Source organism: Chamaea fasciata, unplaced genomic scaffold (assembly GCF_029207755.1).
Source record: "Chamaea fasciata isolate MVZ Bird 193981 ecotype frontalis unplaced genomic scaffold, bChaFas1.0.hap1 SCAF_10, whole genome shotgun sequence".
Classification (NCBI taxonomy): Eukaryota; Metazoa; Chordata; class Aves; order Passeriformes; family Sylviidae; genus Chamaea; species Chamaea fasciata.
The window spans coordinates 5,285,427-5,308,331 of record NW_027094095.1 but is presented as its reverse complement, the minus strand read 5'-3'; the positions used below and the strand labels follow the sequence as shown (position 1 = coordinate 5,308,331).

The 22,905-nt window shown below is 48.7% G+C and overlaps 1 protein-coding gene across 2 annotated transcripts in view; it reads left to right on the top strand.

Annotated features, from left to right (window-relative positions):
• The window catches only part of RASAL2 (RAS protein activator like 2), a 160,219-nt gene extending 137,516 nt beyond the window's left edge, over positions 1–22,703 (top strand). The window contains exons 7-18 of one of the 2 annotated variants that reach the window (XM_066192158.1): positions 167–265; positions 1,067–1,621; positions 3,372–3,516; positions 6,230–6,374; positions 7,727–7,963; positions 8,617–8,818; positions 11,150–11,328; positions 12,599–13,460; positions 16,792–16,926; positions 18,006–18,208; positions 18,643–18,730; positions 22,473–22,703. In XM_066192158.1, the coding sequence (XP_066048255.1) occupies positions 167–265; positions 1,067–1,621; positions 3,372–3,516; positions 6,230–6,374; positions 7,727–7,963; positions 8,617–8,818; positions 11,150–11,328; positions 12,599–13,460; positions 16,792–16,926; positions 18,006–18,208; positions 18,643–18,730; positions 22,473–22,625 (3,003 nt within the window). In that variant the 3' untranslated portion in view covers positions 22,626–22,703. Of the gene's footprint in view, positions 1–166; positions 266–1,066; positions 1,622–3,371; positions 3,517–6,229; positions 6,375–7,726; positions 7,964–8,616; positions 8,819–11,128; positions 11,329–12,598; positions 13,461–16,791; positions 16,927–18,005; positions 18,209–18,642; positions 18,731–22,472 lie in introns of both variants that reach the window. The other variant, XM_066192157.1, reaches the window with a different exon arrangement.
• Positions 22,704–22,905: the final 202 nt, after the last annotated feature.

The following is a 22,905-nucleotide window of genomic DNA, read 5'->3' as shown; positions in this document are numbered from 1 at the left end:
TTGTGGGCCTTTTATCCTCTCTGCCTTCTCGGGTGCTGTGTTTTTACCTCCCTTTTTCATATTTGCTTTGTTACTCAAGCACTGTTTATCTTCCTCCTCACTTTTTGCAGCCTCTTCCATGTCTCCTAGGCTTGCCTGAACTCAGCCTGTCATTTATTCATTCCAGGTAACCTACTCCAAGGGCAGTAAATGCTTCAGTTGTTCCTCTGCAGCAGAGAGGGACTGGTGGATGGAAAACATATACAGACTATCGCAGCCGATGAAGGTAATAGAAACTGCGAAAATAAGATTAGTGGGGGAATGGAGGTGGGATGATTGGATTTTAGTCCAGTGTACCAGGGTTTCCCACAGATGCATCCTCAATTAATTTAGTCTGGGGAGCCATCCGCTCATCCGTGTGTCTAAAGCTGCCGTGTGCTATTCCAGGGAGTGCAGTAGGTCAAACCTTTAATGAGTAAATACACACCGGCGTGCTGCCTGATCCCTGCCCCAGCACCAGCTTGGGATGCAGACTGGATTTCTGAGGCCATGCACCCAGGAAAGATGGGGCACAGCTTCATAGGGGCCCTGTTTTAATCTAGGGGCAGAGATAGGGGTTGGGGGGAAACCCGAAAAAAACAACATTAAACAAATTGGAGCCGGAGCGAGATGAGGAATCAACTTATAGATCAGCTGGAAATATCTGATAAGTCACTCCATAGCTGCCATCCTACCTCCCAGGGACAGGCTAACAGTGCTCTGGGATTCCTCATCAGTCTGGCAGCTTTGGACAGGCTCTTGTGCAGAGCGTTTGTTTTCTAAAGCATTTCAAGTACAGCTTTTGAAGAAGAAAAATATTCTAGTCCCCAGCACTCTTGACATACAAAAGACAGCCCTTTGCCTCTGTCTTAGAAAATGTCCAATTTTCTAGAGATTCCGATTCTCTCTGGATCAGCCAATCTGATTCTGAATTCTGACTCTGTCCTTACCGCAGACAGAAAAGGCAGCTCTTTGCTGCTGCTCTGGGGGATGAAATACTCAACTTCTAGAGGTTTAGAATCAAAACTGATCTCTTTCTTCTGCACAGGACAATTGCCGTCGAGCTGAAAACGTGCTTCGCCTCTGGATCATAGAGGCCAAGGACCTGACCCCCAAGAAGAAATACTTCTGTGAGCTGTGCCTTGATGACACCCTCTTTGCCCGCACCACCAGCAAAGCAAAAGCAGATAACATTTTCTGGGGAGAGCACTTTGAGTTCTACAGCCTCCCACACATTCAGAGCGTCACAGTTCACATCTACAAGGATGTAGAGAAGAAAAAGAAAAAGGACAAGAACAATTACATAGGCCTGGTCAACATTCCCACGGCCAGCGTGACCGGTCGGCAGTTTGTGGAGAAATGGTACCCAGTCAGCACCCCTACAGCCAACAAAGGCAAATCAGGGGGGCCTTCCATTCGGATCAAATCCCGCTACCAGACCATCACCATCCTGCCCATGGAGCAGTACAAAGAATTCGGGGAGTATGTCACCAGCAACTACGCCCTGCTGTGCTCCGTGCTGGAACCTGTGATCAGCGTCAAGAACAAGGAAGAGGTGGCCTCTGCCTTGGTGCACATTCTTCAGAGCACGGGGAGAGCCAAGGTAAGCACAGGCGGCTCCGGTTGGAGTGGCTCTGGCTACTGATAAGGGATTCCTGGTGGGAACGGGGGCCCGTGACAGTAGGCAGCGGCAGTGTACAAGGAGTAAGCGAGAAGACTCTATAACTTCATCTTCTGAAAATCAGCGCCTGCATTTGAGTGTTCAGGAGCCTTCCCTTGCATTTCTAAAATCAGGATGTGGGTTAAGAGATGAGTGAACAAGCGGCTGGTAAACTGGACAGCTGCTTCTATAAATAAGCCTGTGATACAACGAGCAGCGGGTGCCAGCGCTGAGTCAGCGGATCGATGCCGCCATCGATCGGCTCAGCCTTTGAACAGCCATTTGGGGGATCCATACCCAGTTAATGGTGATCCCACCTGCCCCAAGGATGCTCTCAGGACTTCTGGGTGCACACTGATTTCTTCAAATGGCTTGTGGGAGAGTACCCTGCAGGTCGTGGGAAGTTCTGGGAAGCATTAGCGCACATTGATCTATCTGGCTGCTGCCTGCTGGGTGCTGTGTGAGCAGTGCCACGTGGGAGGGGCAGCTTCTGCCTGTGACACCAGCTAGAGCAAGTAAAGCACAAGTCAGAGGGATAGAGATGTGGAAGGATGGCTGTAAGCAACATCCAAGGGACAGCCTCATGTAACTATTCCAGTGAAGGTCCTTTTCTTTGCTTCCTGAAAACATCTCGGGATGGCTGATGCTCTGTGCTGGTGCATGTGACAGGAACATCTTCCTTACATTATCTGATGAGAGAAGCTGGTAGCTAAGATTATGTTGAAACTCTGCTGGAAAACAGGCTCTGGGTTGCTCCAGTGCCAGCTGCAGCAAGTTGATAAATTAGTGTTATAACTTTGCATTCCTGGTGTGTGAAGTTTGGAACCTCTGTTTATGGGAGGCACCAGGTGGCCCAGGCTGCCATAAAGCTCCTAAGAGGGTATTTCCAGCTTCAGTACTTCTGCTGGTGGGGATACAGCTGGATGTTCCCAGTTTGAGCCAGGTCAAAAGAATTCTCTTGGATTTTGTTGAAAAGAAACAGCAATAATGAACTGAAAACCAAAAGTACTAAATGTCATTGACTCGCATAAAGTTGCCACTTCAGGAAATAATTCAGGTAGAATTAGACCCTATATAAAAAGATTATTCTCCTAATCAAGGTTTGCTGACAGTTCTTGCCTGGACAATTGAATGCGGTTCAAGTTAAGCCATGTAGATAACCAGAAATTTGAATGTTAACTTCTTTTTTCCCAAATCTTAAAGCATTTTGGTTTGTGAATTTAATTTATTAAGCCATTCTTCTTACTTAAATATCATCAAGATGTAATAACTTGTGCGTCACTTCCAATTTGGATTTTTAAATCCATGTTTGTATGGAATATTCCTTATAAAGGAAGGATAAATATAATAGCACAGTTTCTTTCAGCAGACAAAGCCTCTGATAAACAAACTGGTGAGAGGTTCTGTTCTGGAGCTAAACTGAAACACAAGCTTGGCTGTAAAGGGGTTTTTTTTAGAGACTTTTGCTTCACCCTGTATAATTTGTGATCTATATCATTTTATAAGTGTAATAAACCCAAGAGGAGCCCTGGGTATTTCCTCAGCCCTTACTTCATGTAGCAGCTGTACCCCTTGCCTCAGGCTGAGAAATTATTTATTATCCTGAAATATCCTTCCTTCTTGGCTTCTGTGGTTAGCCTGGCAGGACTGAGCTGGTTAACATCACCTTTGCCATTTGACCTTTTTTCCTCAGGACTTCTTGACAGATTTGGTGATGGCTGAGGTAGATCGTTGTGCAGAACACGATGTCTTGATCTTCAGGGAGAACACACTCGCTACCAAAGCTATTGAGGAATACCTCAAGCTGGTAGGACAGAAGTACCTCCAGGATGCACTGGGTAAGAAACTCCCTGTCTGCCACCTGTTTGCGCAGCAAGGGCTGCCCCTGAGCTGTGTGTGCAGCACGGCTGCAGCTGGGAGGGTGGGATGGGAAGGAACTGCCTCAGCACTCAGCCTGAGTGTCTCGTACACCGATAGCACACTGTCCTGCTCTCTGTGCCCTTCCTTCATGTGGAGAAGGGTGCTCTTTGGGGCCTGCAGGAGCAGCACCCAAGGCAAGGCAAGCTCGATTTGATGTAGCTGAGTCCCTCTTCAAGTTTGTATTACTGTGTTCTGTTTTTCTGGGTGACTTTGTTGTGTCTCTAGCGTGATAAAGAGGTATAACCCTGCGATTTCTTTGTGAGCAATGGTGGTTGTTCAATCTGATGTACAAACAGGCTTGAAAAGGGGGGTTTGACACATCGTCCTTAGAGAGACAAGGCCAGCGAGGGAGGCTGCAAGGCTGCAGAGCATCCCAGGACAGGAGATCAAGATGCATCCTGTCTGGGAAGCCTCTTGCCTGTGTTTATCCCGAGTGCTCATTATTCCCTGACTCATTAAAACTACCTGGCCGTCCTGTGATCTCCTACTCCATTCTCCCCACGGGGTCTTCATGCCCACTGCTACATGCCAGGGTGGACTCTGATAATTTTGTTATTGTCCCCCCTCCACTAAAAGGTTTTGCTCTAGTCATAAGCCAGTGCCTGGGGAATTCCTGGCCACACAAAGATAGCAGTAAAGGGCACCAAACCCAGGCTCCCTGCCCTCTGCAGACACACCGCAGTCGGGTTTTAGCAACTCCGCGCAATCTTCCTTTTCCACAGTTGCACAATGAGCCACCCAGCCCTTGTTGTTTCTGGGATGAAGAAAGCTTTGGAAAGTGATACAAGAGAAACAAGATGAAGCCAAAGCCAAGCCCCACACCACATCCTTTCACAAAAAAAAAAAAAAAAAGGAAAAAGTAAAGCCAAGCAGCTTGCTTTCCCAGCAGTCTCGCTTGTCCTCAGCAATCCCAGATGCTGGCAAAGCATCAAGGAGATAGCTGGCTAAATTAGTGCTCCGAGGGTCAGTGTTGTCATCTCTGGGATTATATCCAGTTTGGCCATTTCTGAAGTGTAATGAGCCTGTTCTGGTAGTCTTATTCTCCCGGGTGGAACCACTGAGTGTAAGTCACAGTTGTAGGCTCTCACCTGGTAGGGAGAAACGAGCAGCCTGGTACTTTGTGCTGTGCTTCCCAGCAGGCTGAACATCAGCTGTGGGACCACTCCATTACAGCTGCTGCAAGCTCCTTAATGTGCAGTAATTGCATAAAATATTTTAACAGTAATGACTTCTAATACATCATTTAGTGCTGAGTGATAAGATGGTAAATCATAGGCAGGAGAGATGGAAAATGCCCCTAAGGCCATCCAGCTTGTCTACAGCTCAGGCAACTTTGCTCATGACAATATCCCCGTCTAATTCTTTGTCAGGTTTTAAATGTCATTTTCCTCAGCTGCCCTGTTCTTTGAAAGGATTAACGACTCTGTGGTTGGTGTTAGCAATGTAACGTGTCTGTAAGGGAATCTTGTATCTGGTTATAGCAGGGTCTTGTGGGCCACGAAGAGTAAGTTTCAAATATGTTTAAGGATAAAAAATATTACCCAGTAAACAAGAGTTAAAACAGAATTGGCTTAACAAAGTGATGCCAGCAGTTTTGCAAGTAAGAGATTTAAATGCCCTCAACAGAAATGTTTTGGACCCCATCACAAAAAAAGAGAAAAAAGAAAGAAAATGTGGTGCCTGCTTTGCTTGCAACAACACCAAGCTGATATTTGGGAAGGGGCTGAGAGGTGTTTAAGGGGTTTTAGGAAAACAAAGGCTAAAAACAAACCCCTTTTGCACAAACAAGCCTTGCATTAGCTCAGAGCCAGCGAGATCATCTGAGGAGATGAACTTGAAAGACATTGAATCATTAAACCAATGAATAAAGCGTTTTTCCTACTGAACACCCAACAGTTTAAAAATCACTTGGAATGCCTGCATATAGAGGAGGGAAACCACTGAGTAGTTCATTCCAGTCTGTCGGACAAAGCCGGCTTCATGTGGTTTGTACGTGAGCAGTTTCTGTTGTGATGCCGAAAGGGAAGGGTGACAGAAATGCCAAGGAGCTTGAAAGATGCATGCAGGTCATAAAAATGTTGTAAGGTGTTGATATAAGAGTTCGAGAAAATTAGCAGCATCTAGCCACTGCTTGGGTATTACTCTTATTCAAGAGCAAGGTGACACTTCTTCAAATTATAAAAAGAGGCGGGTTTAGAAATAATACAAATAAATATCATTGCCAGCGCATTTCCTGGGGAAATTATGAAGACAAATAGCACACAGCTTCATCCCTAAGACTGTGGATAATTTCATAGTTGATAACACAGCTTGAATATCAAGTCGAATCTTCCTCTCGGGGCCATAAGGGAAGTGCCTGCAGCGTTGCTAAGCAGAGCCATCCTGGTTTTGCACCTGTGCTTGGGGACAGCGAGGGCATGGGAGGCTGAAGCATCAGAGCCCAGGCTGTGCTCTCTCGGGAAAGGGCTGGGAGGAGTCGTGTCCCCAACACCTGGTGTCTGGAGGCTGAACTGCAGACACCTAGAGCAGGACAGGCAGTTGTCAGGCAAAGACATAAGCAGGATTTAAAGGTGTGTCAAGTAGGCTTTTCCTGTAACTACCCTGGTTCCTCATCCTCTTCCCTTTTTCCAGGGGAGTTTATCAAGGCTGTGTATGAGTCAGATGAAAACTGTGAAGTGGACCCCAGCAGGTGCTCACAGAGTGAATTAGCAGATCATCAGTGCAACCTGAAAATGTGTTGTGAGCTGGTCTTCTGCAAGATTATCAATTCTTACTGGTAAGGCGCCTTCCTTCCCTCCCTTTGTCCCCTGTTTGCTCGGAGGGGCCCGTTCCTCCTCTGCGGCTGAGGGTGATGCCTTGGGAAGGCTGACCTGAGACAGAGACTGGACAGAGCTAGAGAATAAAGTAGGGATTTACTGAAAGGCCTCTAGGATACACCTTGGGCAGGACAGGGCCTGGCCAGGGCTACACTCAAGGGGGATTGAGAATGGTCACAAAATAGCTGACTGGTCACAAAGTCTTACATTTTCATAGGTTTTGGTTCATTTGCATGTTGAGGTTTAATTGTCCAGTTACAGCTTCGGGTTGTGAGGTCCCATCCTTCTCGTTCCTCCCTTCAGTCCACCGTTGTTTGTGCTTTTGGGCCTGAAAGTTATCCTTGGTCTTCATCAGGAAAATGATTTGTTTTGTCTCCCTACTCTGTGAAGAGAGCTCAGCAGCACTTAGTATGAGGCTCAGAACTACAGCCCTAGGCAGCACAGAATCTGGAAAACATGAAAGCTGAAAGTTAAGGTATCAAGGGAGGGAGTAGCAGTGGGACAGGGAAGGAGCACGGCCCCATCTGTCTTCTTGTCCCCTTTCCTCACTGCCTTCCTGCATGTGACTCCAGATTGCGGGTGGAACCTGTGCCCAGACTGGAGGTCCCAGCCCACAAACCACGCCTGTGGGGCCTTCTGCCCAAATCCTCTGCCAAGGGAACACATACTGAGTGTGACCGGATAAGGAGGGAATAAAGTGAGAAGATAACAGCTTAGCTTGGACTTGGCATAAAAAGCTGCAAGTTTTGATGTGTACAGAAGACTTTTAGACCCTTCAGATGTGTGGAACTAAACAGGAAATCACAGGGAGGAAGCAGTGGCAGAGAGATTTCTATCAATCTCTGCTTCTGAGTAGCAGTGGAAGAAGAGGGGCCTTTCTGCTTTGGCATGAAGCAAAGGCACAGTATTGAGAGGTTAACAAGTAAGGTAAAACTGTCAGATATGGAGATGAGCTCAGTTTGGCTGGGTTTGTTTTCAGTGTTCTAACCCTGTTTGCTCCAGGGTAGCAATGGATAAGTAGTTCTTAGCTTGCAAATCAGCGTGTCTGGAAATGGCTTCACTTAACATATATGAACAAGGGGTGCTTTAAAGACTGCTTAAGTGCCACCAGATTAAACGGGGATCTATGAATAGATGCCTAATGACATTACCTAGCCTAGAGAGAAAGAGAAAATAAAAAAGGAGGGGGAGTTAAAAAAAGAGCTGATGTTTTCTCACAGATAAGTATTTCGGGTGAGTGATCACCAGTTCAACTTTTTGCATCTCGTTGCCAGTGCAATTTTATTTCCCTTTTTTTTTTTTCCCTTTCCAGCGTGTTCCCTCGTGAACTGAAGGAGGTGTTTGCATCCTGGAAGCAGCAGTCCCTGAACAGGGGCAAGCAGGACATCAGTGAACGCTTGATCAGTGCCTCTCTGTTCCTCCGCTTCCTGTGCCCTGCCATCATGTCCCCCAGCCTCTTCAACCTGATGCAGGAGTACCCCGAAGACCAGACCTCCCGCACGCTCACCCTCGTCGCCAAAGTCATCCAGAACCTCGCCAACTTTACCAAGTAGGTGCTGCCAGAGGAACTGAAACCTGCAGCCTGCCTGATTCCTTCTTGTGCTCACAGGCAGCTGATTCTCTGGCAGACTGGAGCCAGCTTTAGGAAAGGGGGAATCTTCTCATTTAGATGTGAACGCTTGAGACACCTCAGCTAAATTCTCCTCACACGCAGATTGGAGTTGTGTTGAATTCTGTGCAGGGGACTCAGCATAAAACCAGGAAGAGTCATGCACTAGCGTGTTAGTGAATGTTCTGTTCCAAAGGGAAGGAAGCCTCATGATCCCACCAAGGATCGTGAAAATCAGAATTCTCAGCTGAATGGTACGAAGGGAATGGCACATCTCCTCCACGAGAGGAGAGAAAGAGAATCTGTGGGAGGGAGGGGCGTGAGATGTCATTTGTAACATAAACAGCGAGGTAGTAATATTTAAGTAAGTACCACAAAGCAAAAGAATCTCTTAAATTGTCCGTGTGTTTTTTTTCCTCCAAAACATCGAAATCTTCAGATTTTGAATTTTTTTTTTTCTTTTGAAAATACTCCAAATCTTCAGAAAGGCAGGTCTAAAGTAAAGTGTTTAAGTAATTGTCTGTAAGCACTTGTACTCTGTATACTGTGTGGAGGTTATTGACTGGGTTTCCCCCCACCTCCCTTTCCTGCAGGTTCGGTATTAAGGAAGAGTACATGACCTTCATGAATGAGTTTTTGGAACATGAGTGGGGAGGAATGCAGCGTTTTCTGAAGGAGCTCTGTAACCCAGATACCATCTCCAACATGCCTGGATATGATGGCTACATCGACCTGGGCAAAGAGCTCTCCGTGCTGCATTCCCTCCTCTGGGAGGTTGTGTCCCAACTTGATAAGGTAAAGCTGTTTGCAGGCCCGGGAGGGCCACTCAGGGGATGGTACCATGGCAACAGTAAACACTGGGGAATATCAAGGGGAGCCGAGAGCTTTGGAGGGGAATGTTTGATAGTTTCACAACTGCTCCTTCCGTGATTTCGGATCAGGGCCTGCAGCAGGGCGTGTGAGGTTGGTTGGGCTTCAGCAGCAGTGCAGACACTTTGCAGAGCCTTTAGGAAGGTCAGGTGCTGAAGGCATTGCTTAAAAGTAGACCTGAAATTCCCTGGGCAGCTGGTCCTTTCTCATAAATGAGGCGTTTGGACAGAAAAAGGCCATGTTGCAATGCCCTTGTGGTGCTAAGGGTGGTGCTTTGCTGCACACCAGGCCCTCCCCTGCCCCTGGTGGAGGAATGAGTTGGCCCTGCGGAACTGTTGTCATCAACAACCCCATCCCAAGCCTGCTGAGATGCTCTCATTTCCGTAGTCTTTGATTTTGGCGTATGACCAATGCCACGTATAAAGCTGGATCCGCTCCGAGTGCCATCCTGCAGCAGAGCAAGAAGCTTTCTGCTGTGCCCTGTGCTGAGCTCATGTGCAGTGTCCAGCTTCTGATCCTAGCAGACAGCACCAACAATGAACACTGCTTCCATTTAGCTGCAGAAGGAGAAGAGGCAGAGTTTTGCTCTTCCTTAGCTGTGTGGGTCTGCAGGAACCAAAATCATTAAAATCTTGGTAGCAAAGACAATTGATAAGGCCTAGAAAAGCTGAACTGTGAGTCTTCTGGTGGGTTTTTTTCCCCCAAGTGCTTGGAACTGTTCCATACTTCAATTTTTAGAGGTCCATTATTTTATGCATGTTCCACGTATATTATTCTTTCTTCTGAAACTGGAGAAGTAAGGTGAATAGCAATGCACTCAATTTTTATTGCATCAGCGTTTGCCACAGTAGTTATTGGTTGTGTATCTATTTTTTCACTGTACATTATTTAAAAGAGAAAACAAAAATCTGAGCTTGTTGCATCAGAGTGAATTCAAATGCCCTTGACTCAAAAAGACAGTTTGTATATTAATCTTAGTTTGATAATAAGCTATGGTCTTGTTTTCCAATTTACCTCATACACGTACACAGTGTACGCTCCAAGTGTATGGATCTGCATGGCCCTTTCTGTAGGTTGGGTGGATGGATCTATCCTATCCTAGCAGGCCCTTGGGAGCTGGTACAGTCGTTTCCTAAAAAGAGAATTAAGGGGCAAAGTTACATGCATTATGGTTTAACTGTAGGGAATGACTGGGAAAAAATGAGAGGAGCCACCTTGGAGATTTTAATAGCCACAGTGCTGTATGAAAGGGTCTGTAAAGAGACCGTTTTCTGGAGGCAAGCTGGCTGAGTACCTGCTTATGAGGAAAACAAGGGTATCTTTGAGAACAACATTAGTTTTGTAGCAGAATTTTTATTTTTTAATAAATCTGCAGCTCCTTGACCTTCTTCCTGCAGTCCCAGGAGCCTGGAGGTGCCCTGTAGCTGATCTCCCAGCAGTGGCCCAAAGGGTGAGAAGCCAGGGCCTGAAGGAGCCGCCTTCCTTGCTGAAGGCCAGCTGCTCTTACCCTCAGCCTGGCCAGCACTGAGCTAACCTGTAATTGGAGCCACACATTTCATCCCATGCTGATGGGGTGATATTGAAGATCACTGATGCTCTCATGCAGTTATTTTTCATGTTTGGGTAGGGAAGAATGGCTTAATTAATTGTTGATAATGGTGTGAAAGGAGATGGCATCCCTGCAGGATACCAAAAAATGAAAGGCTTATGAAATGAAAACCTTCCCTTTCCCATCACCCTCAACCCCTGCGATCCTCTCGTGATCCCCCTCATCTGTTGGCATGCATTTCCTCTACCACATGACACCCTTTGCCTGGAAAGTTCCCCCCACCAGCTGAATCTGTAGCCTTTGAATGCCCTTCAATGAGCAGATGCCGTAGTTTTCACTTTGACCTCACCCACGCGGGACTCAGTGTGCTTTGCATGAGAGTTTTGCATTGGAATGGCAGTAGTTTTGTTTTATTGAGCATGATTTTTATTTTTGAGGGTCAATCCTAATTTCTTTTCTATTTCCTTTTCTTTCCTCAATGTCTGCTGCACCCCGTTTCGTCTCCTCCATCCATCTCGTCGCCGTCGTTGCGCTGCTCCATAACACTGCATTACGATCCCGGCACACCCGCACACAACCACCCACCCTCCTTCCTTCCACTCCATCCCTGCGCCTCTGTGCATCGTTACCAAAAAAACAAACAAACCCAAAACCTGGCGGATGTCGTGGTGCTTGTATCCAATTAGGGTGAAAATTCCTTCCTACAGGCAACTGTGGCAAAACTGGGACCTCTCCCTCGTATCCTTGCGGATATCACAAAATCCATGGCCAGCCCCACACCCACGCAGCAGCAGCTGAAGCGTTTCATGGAGCACAGCTCCAGCCCTAACGTCGCTGGAAGTCTCTCCTCGGGACTTCAGAAGATAACTGAGGACCCCACCGATGGGTACGTCCCAGCCAGGGCTCCAGGGCAGCTGTGGGGTTGTTAAAGCTGTGAAGAGTTGGAGCGAGGTGTTCTTCGAGGTCTCCTTGCGGCCCAAACCATTCTGTGGTTCCAAGGGTTGAGGGTTTCACCACCTGAGCTGGCGGCCCAGCTCCACTGCAATGGGGAGCTCGGGCCTCTCTCCCAGGGAATAAATACACCATCCCAGTCAAAGGTGCTCAGGGTGGCACTGGGCACCTGGGGCTTTGGACTTACCCAGAACTCAACCACATCTCTGGGAGTCAAGGACTTGAGCTGGTTAAAAAAGCGGTTCTGTGATTTACTGCCAGCCTGAGTGCACGGTCAGCCATCGTGTTTCCTTGTGGCCATCAGGCTGCTAATGGAAAAACTGAGCTGTGGGTGAAACTTATTAACTGTGGAACAGCAGAAATAGCAGAAATAGCCCTCTTGTGTTTGGTGCAGCGTTTCTCACCCTGTAACAGCTGTTAATCTGCAGCTGTGACACGGCAGAGCTGCCAAAGGGCTCAGCTGCTGCAGGCCCAGAGCAGTACCTGTGCTGTCAGGTACAAGGGCCAGTTTTGTCATCTGCAATTCTCTACCCCTGAGCTTGCATCCAGCTCTGAAGGAGCCTTCACACAACTCCTGCTGAATTTTAAGGCCTCCATAATACACAGAGTCTTTAAGGTTGGAAGAGCCCTAAGAGTATCAAGTCCAACCGTTACTCCAGCACTGCCAAGGCCATCACCAAACCGTGTCCTCGTGTGCCACATCGAGGTGCTAATGCCACATGTGCTAAACACCTTCCTGGGATGGTGACTGCACCACTTCCTTGGCCAGCCTGAGCCACTGTTGACAGTCCTTTGGGTGAAGAAATTTTTCCTGGAACCCAATTTAAACCGTCCCTGGCACAACTTGAGGCGATTTCCTTTTGTCCCATCTCTTGCTACGCAGTGGCAAAGGGTTAAATGGCATCTGAAGTCTTGCTAGAGACAGAAGTGACTAAGGGGGGAGGATTTAGCGGGAATGGTTTAGATTTCACCTGTGGAAAAAAATAAAGTTGAAGGACTTCTTGAATCAAACACAGTTCTCCAAGATAAGCGGTAATTAAGGAAGAGTGTGTTCTGACTTGCACACAAAGAGCTCATAAAAGGAAGTCTGGCTCCTTGAAGCTTTCAGTGGGGGGAGGTTAAGTGAGGTAGAAAGACTTCTCTGGGACAGATCTCTCGGGGTCTTGGCTGCTCAAAAATTAACCAAATTCCTTTCCACTCCACAGTGACATAAACAAGATGAAGTCTCCAACCCAGGAAAATGTAGATGGACATTTTAAGGGCAAGACCTTACTGCTGGTTCAGCAGGCATCCACCCAGAGCATGACTTGCTCAGATAAGGATGAGAAGGTAAGCGTCTTGCCCAACGGACGTAGCATCTCCCTCATGGACCTGCAGGACCCTCACGCAGCCCACAGCGACACCGCTTCCATGATGCACGACGTGCCTTTGCGCCTGGTGGGCAGCCAGCTCTCCGTCACCCAGGTGGCCAACATCAAACAGCTGTGGGACACCCAGAGCACCCCCCAGAGCGCTCCCCAGGTCCGGAGGCCCCTGCACCCGGTGTGGAACCAACAGGGCAGCCTCCGACCTCTGTCCTTTCAAAACCCGGTTTACCAGCTCAACAACCCCGGCCCCGCCGTGGCCAAGGCCTCCGTGGACTCCAGCCCGGAGAACCTGAGCACGGCCAGCTCCCGGAGCCGCAGCAACAGCGAGGACTTCAAGCCCAGCGGGCGCAGCAACAGCAGCCTGGAGGACTCTGCCAAGCGCAGCTCGCAGAGCGAGGACTCGGCACGGCGCCCCGCAGGCACGGACAAGCACGCGCCCGTGGTGCTGCCCCGCCAGAACAGCAGCAGCCAGGCGCAGATCCGCAGGATGGACCAGGCCGAGCTGGGCACCAGGGCCAAAACGCTGCACGGCCTGACCCACAGCCCTTCCCTGCGCAGCACGGGCAGCCTGTCCGGAGCCTCGGGGGCCGCGGGCGTTGAGCCCGTGCAGAACGGGAACCGCTCCCGGCACCAGTCCTCGTCCTCCAGGGAAAGCCCCGTCCCCAAGGTGCGGGCGATTCAGCGGCAGCAAACGCAGCAGGTAAGGAAATCCTGCCTCCAGGCCTCGGCTTTGCTGTTCAGCCCACTGCTCCTTGGCCTCCAGAGCTTTCTTGACCTTGGGGTGGAGCTGAGTCGAGAGTAGCAGCACTTACACCAGTGTGAGGAATAGTCGTGCCTGTCACCCTCACAAGCTTGGCAAGCCACCTTCTCTGTGCCACTGGGATGCTTTTGTACTGAATGTAAAAAAAAAGGACTGTTTTCCATTTACTAAGGTAGCAGCAAACGTGCTGAAAGAAACAAAACTGGAATATTTCCCTGAATACAAAGGAGAAAAAAAAAAAAAACAGGAGCAGCTTTGTTCCAAATGGTAGTTCAGATCGCCACGTGAGACTGCGTTTGCCCTGTGGTGCTAATTTAAAAGCCGAGCTACCTCGGAAACAGGGAAATGAACAAAGATAAAACATCACAGAATAACTGCTGCCAAAATAACAAATAAGCACAGTTGTCTAAAGTGTGGAGAAATCCATATTTCACCATGATGAAGCAGCCTCTTGCTGGGCCTCAAATCAGTGCTGCTTTTTCATTAATCTTCCCAAACGATGAATAATGCAAATTTTTTTCTGGAAAGGAGCGCTTATATCTACCAATTCCTAATGCGCATTATCAGTTATAGGCAACTATAAATCAAGGTTTTCCTGTCAAAAAGCCAACATCCCTTTATCTTCTTTAAAAAAAAAAAACTAAACAGTAATAATCCAGTTGTGATTTGCTGTGTATGAAAGTATTTTCCTAAATTAGTTTAATTTTAAAGAGGAAGTGAGTATTTCAATGGCACGGTGAAGGCAGAAAACGTGATCTGCAGGTCAGAGCTTTTGCAGGGTTTGGGCTGTGAGGTGAAGCTGGCGAAACAACCTCTGCTCTGCCCAAGGTTTTCTTGGTATTCCCTGACAGTGGAGCTTTCTCGGCAAACTCCTCAACGTTACAGGAAACCCTGGGTGATGCCTGGGAACCCAGCAGCAATCTAGGCCTCGAAACTACTTTGATACCTCAAGTTCATTGAGGTATGAGACCAGAAGCACTGAATCACAAACCAAAGCTTAGTGTGCCAAGTTAGTAATACCCAAAGGAGTAATTGTTTATTATTTGAGCCGTGCATGTGTTTGTGTCTTCCTGCAGTCCGTGTTCTGCAATGGGGCACAGGGACATGGGCAGGTGGAGGCTGTTTATGGAATACAACCAGGCCCTGTGTTGTTCTGGTAGCACATTTTAGGCCAGTAAATGTGAAGGGGATGTGCATCCACTTGTTTTCCCACTGTGCTTTCTATACTAATTGTTTGCACTGGATTCGTTAGAGTACTTGCTCCTGCTTTTTTCAGAGAAATCAATTTGTTCTCTCTTTCCCCACACCCATGAACAGCGTCTTGGACGGTGCCAAATCGAGTAGCCAACATTTTTTTCAAGGCAAATTCCATTGCGTCCTTTTAATTGCAAATCTTGTTGTGGAATTCTGTTCTTGTTTAAAAAAGAGAAAGGGAAAAGAGAAGTTGGGCATGTTCTTTCTAGGCATGTTTTGTGGGCGTTATAATTATTAGACTCTGTTCTCTACAAGTCCCATTTGTTTCTGAACATAGAGCTGGGCCCTTTGTTTGCTGGGAGAGGTCACTTTTTGCCTTCCATTTCCATTTAGGAGGTAGGTGGGAACAGAAATGTCAGTGTGTTCTCTGGAAGAGAGGCAAAGAGGGGAATTAATACGTGACCCTAGCAGACTAATTCTTTGCCCTTTATTGGAGAATAACTTGTAACCCGTTAGCATGTGTGACTTGCCATCCGCTTGGTCTTTGACAGCTTTCAGAATTTGGCTGCTGGAAATATTCTGTCCTACACTTGGAAGGTTCTTTGGGCAGCTTTGCTGCTGCTCAGCAGTCTGGTGCAGGGCTGGGGATGTACTTTATAGTCACCTTTCTGCTGTCTGAGTCCCCTGTAGCTCCAGTGGGTGGTGACAGTGTTCATCCATCCTGTTCCTGATTTCTCCAGTGATTCACAGCCACGCACGGTCCATGGTCTCCCTTGCTCTGGCTGCCTGACAGCAAATGCCATCAAAAAAATCTGAATTAAGGAGCTTTGCCAGGCTGCCACTCTACACCTGAGGGGCTATTAGCTTTCTTGCTGTGAAGACTTCCTCCTGGGGAAAAGGCCTTTGACTAAATCCAAAGATTTTTGCCTAATTCCTGTGCCTTTTCTTTGCCTTTACATTTCTGCTGAGGTTCTTCCCGTGCTGGAGTGTCCATGGCTGCTCAGGACAGCTGAGCTGTGGGAGCAGATCCAGCACCTGGCAGCCCTGTCTTCCTAAGCAGGAGAAACACAGCAGGAGGGTGAGGGTGACATGATCCCTGACTCCTAAAGAAGCTCTTCCTTCCCCATGGAGAGCTTCTGGCTGAGGCTGAGATTTCAGAAGCTCCAGGCAGAGAGCACAGGGCACGTGGGTGCACCACTGGGCCAGGCAGGGAGCTGAAGAGCTGCCTGGGCACAAAAAGAAGCTGCAGTTGGGGAGTTGATCTTTTGCATTTCTCAAAAACATAAGACAACGTTGCTCTTTCAGGAGTAATTATGCTAATTCCTGCACTTATAAACTCGTCTTTGTCCGTGGAAATTGCTTGGAATTTATAGCAAGCCATGTTTTCCCCAGCCAGGCGGAGAGTTTCTTGTCTCTTTTCTTGGCTCCCTTTTTGGATTCCTTTGAAGAGGAGAGAGAAAGCCTCCAAAGAACTTGAACATTTCTCCCAGTCAGCACAGCTGGCCCTGGCAGGGTGGCTACGCTGCAATGGGCCATCCAAACCTGGCAGGCACTGCCGTGATCGTGTCCCACCTCCCTGCCACAGTCAAGTCCTGGAGCCAGGCTGTGCCGTCCCATGCTCCGCTGTAGTCTGTCCCAGCCTGGTTGAGGAAGCTGCTCCCAAGTTCAGCTCCTCAGCACTCCAGGGAAACCAACCTGAGCACGCTGAGAGCAGAGCGTTGTCACTGTTCTCTCTGTGCAAGTCGTGGCAGGGTGAGGAAGTCTTGCTGACAGTGTGGCAAAGGGAAGAGGTGGATGTGAACGGGACTGGGAAACAAGAACTTTTTCAGAGAGAAGCTCACTTGGAGAGGAAGAAAAATTTCCAAAGTGTGTTGGTTTTAGAGGGATTCAGGTAGGTGCTGTAGGTCTAAAATCAAAGGAGGATGGAGTATCCCTCCAGGAGACATTTTGGGGATCCTTTGAGGCTGACAGATCCATGAGTATCCTTTCTCCTGCAGCTGAGGTGGATTTCAGAGCTGGTTTGTGTGCAAGAATGCTGTTAGTGTCAGGGGAATGCTGACAGGTGTCTGTGCCCCAGGTGCAGTCGCCGGTGGACTCGGCCACGCTGTCGCCGGTGGAGAGGACGGCAGCGTGGGTGTTCAACAATGGGCAGTACGAGGACACCAAGAAGGACACAGCTCAGAACCTGGACAAAATCAAGCACGCCGAGAAGGTAGATTTGATTCTGTGTGCAGCCAGCTCTCAGGGTGCCCCTGAGTGCTGTGCACCCCACAGCAAGTTCAGAGGGACTTTAGGGCCATGCGGTCCCAGCGTCACACATTCTCGCACAGGTTATACTGGTTACAGTGATCACTAACTCCGTAAATAAAGTAAATCAGGATTGTTAACCTGACTGCGCATAGCTTAGGGACATGCACAGGGACTGTGCAGGGCTGTAGCTCAGCTTTCATCAGGAGCAGCAGTCAGACTTTGTCTTGGGCTTCTCTGGAGGCAAATGCTTGTCACCCAGGTACTGCACAGAAATCTGCATGATCTGTTTTTGAAAGCGTATGTTTTTTCAGGAGTAAATCCCAATTTTCCAAATGCAGTTACAGCCATTTGTTGCTGTGGGGATGGAGTTGTTGTGTAAGAGGTTTGGTGTCTTGAGAAGGCAGGGAGTGAGGCGGAAAACATTTGGCGGACAAAGAAGCAGAAACATAAGATTGTTAGGAAAGGTGAATGAAGCCAAAACAAAGGAATATATTGAGATTCATGGCACTATTGCAGAAATGATTGCCCACAGAGACAAGAAGAACAAAAGCTCAGCCAAGTAACCTGACAGGCTCTGGTTTGCAGTGACTGGCTTGCCTGATTGATTAGGTCCTGAAGAGTGAGTTATTTGGGTCCCAACAGGTCTGTTTGTAAGTTTGGGCAGCCAAGGCCATTTCTGCAGTTGAGCACTGTTAGCAGCATCTACCTGAGAACTGCTGGAGTCTGGAGTAAGGCAGGATGTGACCAGTCAGGGCTGAGGAGCCACGTTAGAGCCCTCTGACAGCTTAAATTGTGCTGCAGAGTGATACCCCACAGCGTGCGAGCAGCTTGATGCCCAGTGGGAGCCCACGTGCTCCTTCTCTACGGTCACCCCTATGTTAGCTTCCCACTTCCTTTACTTCAATCAGCTCATTTTTCATTAGAAAAAAAAAACAAAAACCCCAATGCTCCCCTAAAGAGCAGCAGAGCTTTATCACGATCTGACCTCTCCTTTTTTTCTCCTTTGCCCCTGATTCCCTCGTGCCCCCCTGGCACCCCCAGTACGAGCAGGAGATCGCCAAGCTGAAGGAGCGGCTGCGGGTGTCCAGCCGCCGGCTGGAGGAGTACGAGCGGCGGCTGCTGGTGCAGGAGCAGCAGATGCAGAAGCTGCTCACAGACTACAAGTCTCGGCTGGAAGACAGTGAGGACAGGCTGCGCAGGCAGCAGGAGGAGAAGGACAGCCAGATGAAAAGTATCATCAGCAGGTGAGGCTTTGGGAAGCTCGGGGCTAGGTGGGACAAGCGGCTCCCCCGTGCCACTCCGTCCTTAGCGCTGAAGAAGTGGGGATGCAGGTGTGGAAACTTGCCTGAGATTGTCAGAAGAGGAAAAGAAGATATTGACGAATTTTTAACTTAGGTCTCTGTTGTACTTACTACAGGTATTTTGTTGTTGTTGTTGTTTGGAATCTGTACATGAGATTAGTTTCTCAGAGCAGTGGCATTTTTGGTAATGTCCGTTCTGATAATAAGGTTGGGCCACTGGGAGTGTCAGATGGGGAGATAAGCTTTCCTGAGGGCAGCAGAATTCTTCTCTTGGTGAGCCAGGAGAAGCAGAGAACTCAAACCAACAGGCCAGAATACCTGAAACACTTGGGAATAATACTGAGCTGTCCTCATTTGTCCCTCTCTTTTCTCACTAGACTCATGGCTGTTGAAGAGGAGCTGAAAAAGGATCACGCTGAGATGCAAGCAGTCATTGATGCAAAGCAGAAAATCATTGATGCACAGGTAGGTAAAGAGCTTGGGATCTCCCAGAACCTGTGTGTAGAACCTGTTACTGGTCCCTCTCTCCTGTCCCAGCACTATTCTCTATCGTCCAAGCTGTATCAGCCAGCAGTGTCAGACGTGTCACTTACTGCCTCTGGGAGATAACTGAGGGCTTTAATTAATACTGTCTGACCTGGGCTTTGAGGCAGCCTGGCGACAAATCCCAGGACTGATCCCGTCTCCAAAACCTTTGCTACTTTGTGAGATCCCAAGGGAGTAAAGGAATAGCAGTGCATTGTGTAGACGTTGTTCCAAGTGTGGGCCTGGGACCTCTGGGAAAGCTGTGCCTCACCCCAGCATAGTTTAGCTGCCATGTGCATGCATCTCAGCTGTGCCAGCAACAGCATGGCTTTGGACAGTGGAGTCCAGAAAGGAGAATGCTGCAACGGAGTATTGCGCTGGGAATGTCCCGTGTGGCATTTCACCCCGGCAGCGCTGGGGAAATGCCCATCTCCCACAAACCTGCAGCTCCCACCTCGGCCACCCGGGCAGCTGTGGGGAGGGGAGCCCAGCGGGAAGTGCATGTGGGTGTATCCTGTGGGGTCATTCCAGCTTCTCCTCTGTGTCTGTGCTGATCCCACAACAGAACCTGGGACTGGTTTGTATCTGCCTGCCGTGTTATGTTTGCGGTATTTGCATTTGGAGGGTCTCTTTCCTGCTTCTGGGCTTTTCAGTAGCTTCAACTGGAAACCTTCTTTATTAATTTTTTCAGGAATAACCTAAGTTATTCCCTACACAAAGAGTGGTGGTGGGAGTCTCAGCTGAACATGGTTAAACATGGCGTTTGGGTATTAGAAATATTTGAACTGATGTGGAACTGTAGGGAAAATATAAAGCTGCAAAGAGCTGTGTTTTTTGGAGATAGGCACAGTCAGGGCATCTCGCTGTTACAGACATGGAATGGCAGCTCATCCAGGCAGCAGCCTGGATTCTGAAATGGGTGGATGCATCTTTCATCTGCCTCCAGAAGGTGGAAGGGGCATTGAGCAAATGTGCAAAGTGATTTTCAGAGGGGAGAGATTGTGCCGAGTACGAAACTTGCCTGTTACCTATGCATGCCAGGAGGCTCTCAGCCTTGGTGTTGACTATGGGCTAGCAAAGTGGAGCATGGGCCACTGTGATCCCGGTGTCACCAGCTGGCAGAGGGGATCCCCACTGTTCACTTGTGAGACCTACAGACCCTCAGAGCTGGAAGGGTGTAGTCCTTGATCACACTTCATCAAGTGATGCAGCATTTATCACCTGTAGTGGAAACTGGTGAAAAAACAGGAGCAAAACAGCAGCATGAATGATTTCTCTTTTTCTTGGGCAAGCAAGGTCACTGGCAAACCTCAACTGCTTCACTGGCAGGCAGTGCATGGGGGAAGTGCAGTTGTCACTGTCCTTCCTCGAGTACCTGAGCAGAGGAGGAAACTGGTGAAAGATTCAGAACAGACTCACCAGGGGAGCTTAGGTGTCTGCTGGGTTCTGTAGCAATCCCTTGAAGTCACGCTTGGAAGATTTTATTGAGTCTGATTCCTTCAGCGGCTAGCAAAGGAAAGGTCATTTTTCTGTGTGAGATTCATCGAGTGGGGCTGGAACCTGACTGGAGAGTTAAAGGCTGCCAGGAGCAGCAGTGACCTGGGATCCTGTGCTTAGGGACACCAGCCTGGCATAGTTTGAGGGGTGCAGTGCAGCTCCCAGCACTGCCCCAAGCAGACAGACACCAGCTGTTCTCCTGGCTCTGGAGCCTGAGGAGGGATAGGTCTGGCCAGACTCTCCTCAGAGCGGCGCAGCTGCAAAGAGAACTGGCCCGGTTGCTATTGCAAGTGACATCTCCACTGTGTTAAATTACAGGTCATAAATGGGGATGAGATAATTCCAACAGGCAAGTAAACCCAATCAGTTCTCTAGCTGAGCAGTACCCAGTCCTGGCCCAGCACACTGTCCTCCTACCCATTCCAGCTCCTCCTGCTCCCTGTGCCCTGAGCATGTGAGAGACGTGCCTGGTAGATGCAGTTTTCCTTTCAGTGAGAAGATGCCTCTACTCACTAAGCTCGTGCTTTTGAGATTGATTTTCCAAGTGTGGATTTCCAGCTGTTTTGCAAACTGGCTCAGTGAGTGCTCAGCAGTGTCTGAAAACACCCAGCCTTTCATTCTCAACTCTTTGGAAAGATTTTTTAGAAATTTTTCAGGAAAAGTTTCAGGAGGAAAATTTTCATTTTAAATTGTATGTTCCAGGTGAAATACAGTCAGAGGAGCAGGAGCTTTGCCTGGCTGAGGAGCACATTCCTGCTGAGGCCTGTAACTCCTTGACTCCATGTTCTCCCTGCTCCCATCAGCTGGATTGGGATGAGGGTTAAGGCAGGCCTTTGCCTCTTGCCTCCTCCTCCTCTGTTGGCTTGACACAGAGCTGTCCTCAGGGCTGTAACAGAAGCAGGATTTAAATTCTGCTTTGTCTTTGCACCCAAGCGCTCACCCCTGTGTGGGAGCCCACTGAGAAAAGCAGACATTTCTGATTAGTGCTGTAGCGCAACTGATGTGCTGGGATCCCAGTCCCAAGGGGCTGTGGTAGCCCGTGAGTCTCCTGAGCAGTGTGTCTGAACTGTTCCTTCATGTTTATCCTTCCTGTGCATCATTTTTACCTCCATTTTGTTTCTCAATGGGCTGGACTGGGAAGAGTTCCCACATGCAACTTTTGATTGAGCAAATTAGACATTTTCCCTTCTCAAAGAACAATAGCCAATCAGCTGGTGGCATGGAGAGCAGAATTACCTTCCTGCTGTTTTTAGCACTGCGTTGTTTTTTTGGTTTTTGGGGGGAATGATGGAAATTGTCATCTCTGATTATGCCAACAACCCCTTGGCTTGCCCCTCCAGTGCTGTATCCCACTGCAGATATCCCTCTGTTAGCAGGCTGGGTCTGGTGACGGGTCATGTCCATTTAGCAGCGCACATCCCTGTGCTGTGTGCTCCCAGTGGAGGCTGGCACGTTCTGTGCAAGGACAATCAACCAGGCACGTGGATTCGAGGAGCCCCGGAGCCCCCCGAGCTGGAATGGGTCTAGGAGCAGCGTGTTCCATGTTTGTTCTTTGTGTTCTGTCGATGGCATCTCCCCTCCACCCACGGTGCCCTCTCCCCCTCACCTCCAGTAACCCTTGGCGTTAGCTTTGGCTGCTGCTTCTCTGTGTCGCTGTTGCACCGTCACCGCAGGCTGCCATTATCTGCTTTTTATTATTATTATTTCTTTCTTTATTTATGTATTTATTTCAAGCATCCCATGAGTTTACTCTGAGCACACTCCATCCAAAACACAGAGGCAAATGGTCGGCAGATACCACTCGCACTTCTCTCTGCCAGATGAAACGCCCCACCACTTTTATTTTCTGCTGCCTGTTTCTGTTTTTCTAATGTACTTCTAAAATCTAGTATCAAAATTGGCTACCATTGTTATTAACACTGGCACCCTCCCACTCCCCCGTGGCAAACCCCTGCCTGGCTGGGTGGAGCCTCCCTGCCCGGATCAATTCCCCGCTGTAACTCGGATTCGAAGTGCAAAAAAGTCCCGGAGGGCCGGAGCGGCCACAGAGGAGCCCGTGGCACAGGAAAACAGAAAGAGGCAGACGGCTCATGTCGCCAGGGAACGCTGGCCCAGCTGCCTCTGCCCAGAGCCCCGGCAGGGCTGGGCGCGCAGCAGCCCTGACACTGTTGGGGTGTCTTTGCAGGAGAAGAGGATCGTGTTCCTGGACTCGGCCAACACGCGCCTGATGAGCGCCCTGACGCAGGTAAAGGAGCGCTACACCATGCACGTCCGGAATGGCAACCCTCCCAAGCTTTCCATCACGGAGAATGGTGAATTTAAGAACAGCAGTTTCTAATTCTGCAGGTGCTGCCAACCACCTCCGTGGAAGAGCAAGACGGAGCGGAGCCAAGACCCCTCACCGTCACTGATTGTTGCACATAATTCTTCTGTTCAAGGAAAATTGTATCGTTGGAAGATTGTATTGTTTGAAGATTGTTCTAAAATTGTTTTAGAATTGTATTTTTAAATTGTATTTTAAATTGTTTCAAGATAGTATTGTACATTCAATAAAATTGAGAAAGCAACTCTGAAGGGTGGGCTATAATTCCCCACTCAGGGCCAGGAGAACCAGGCTC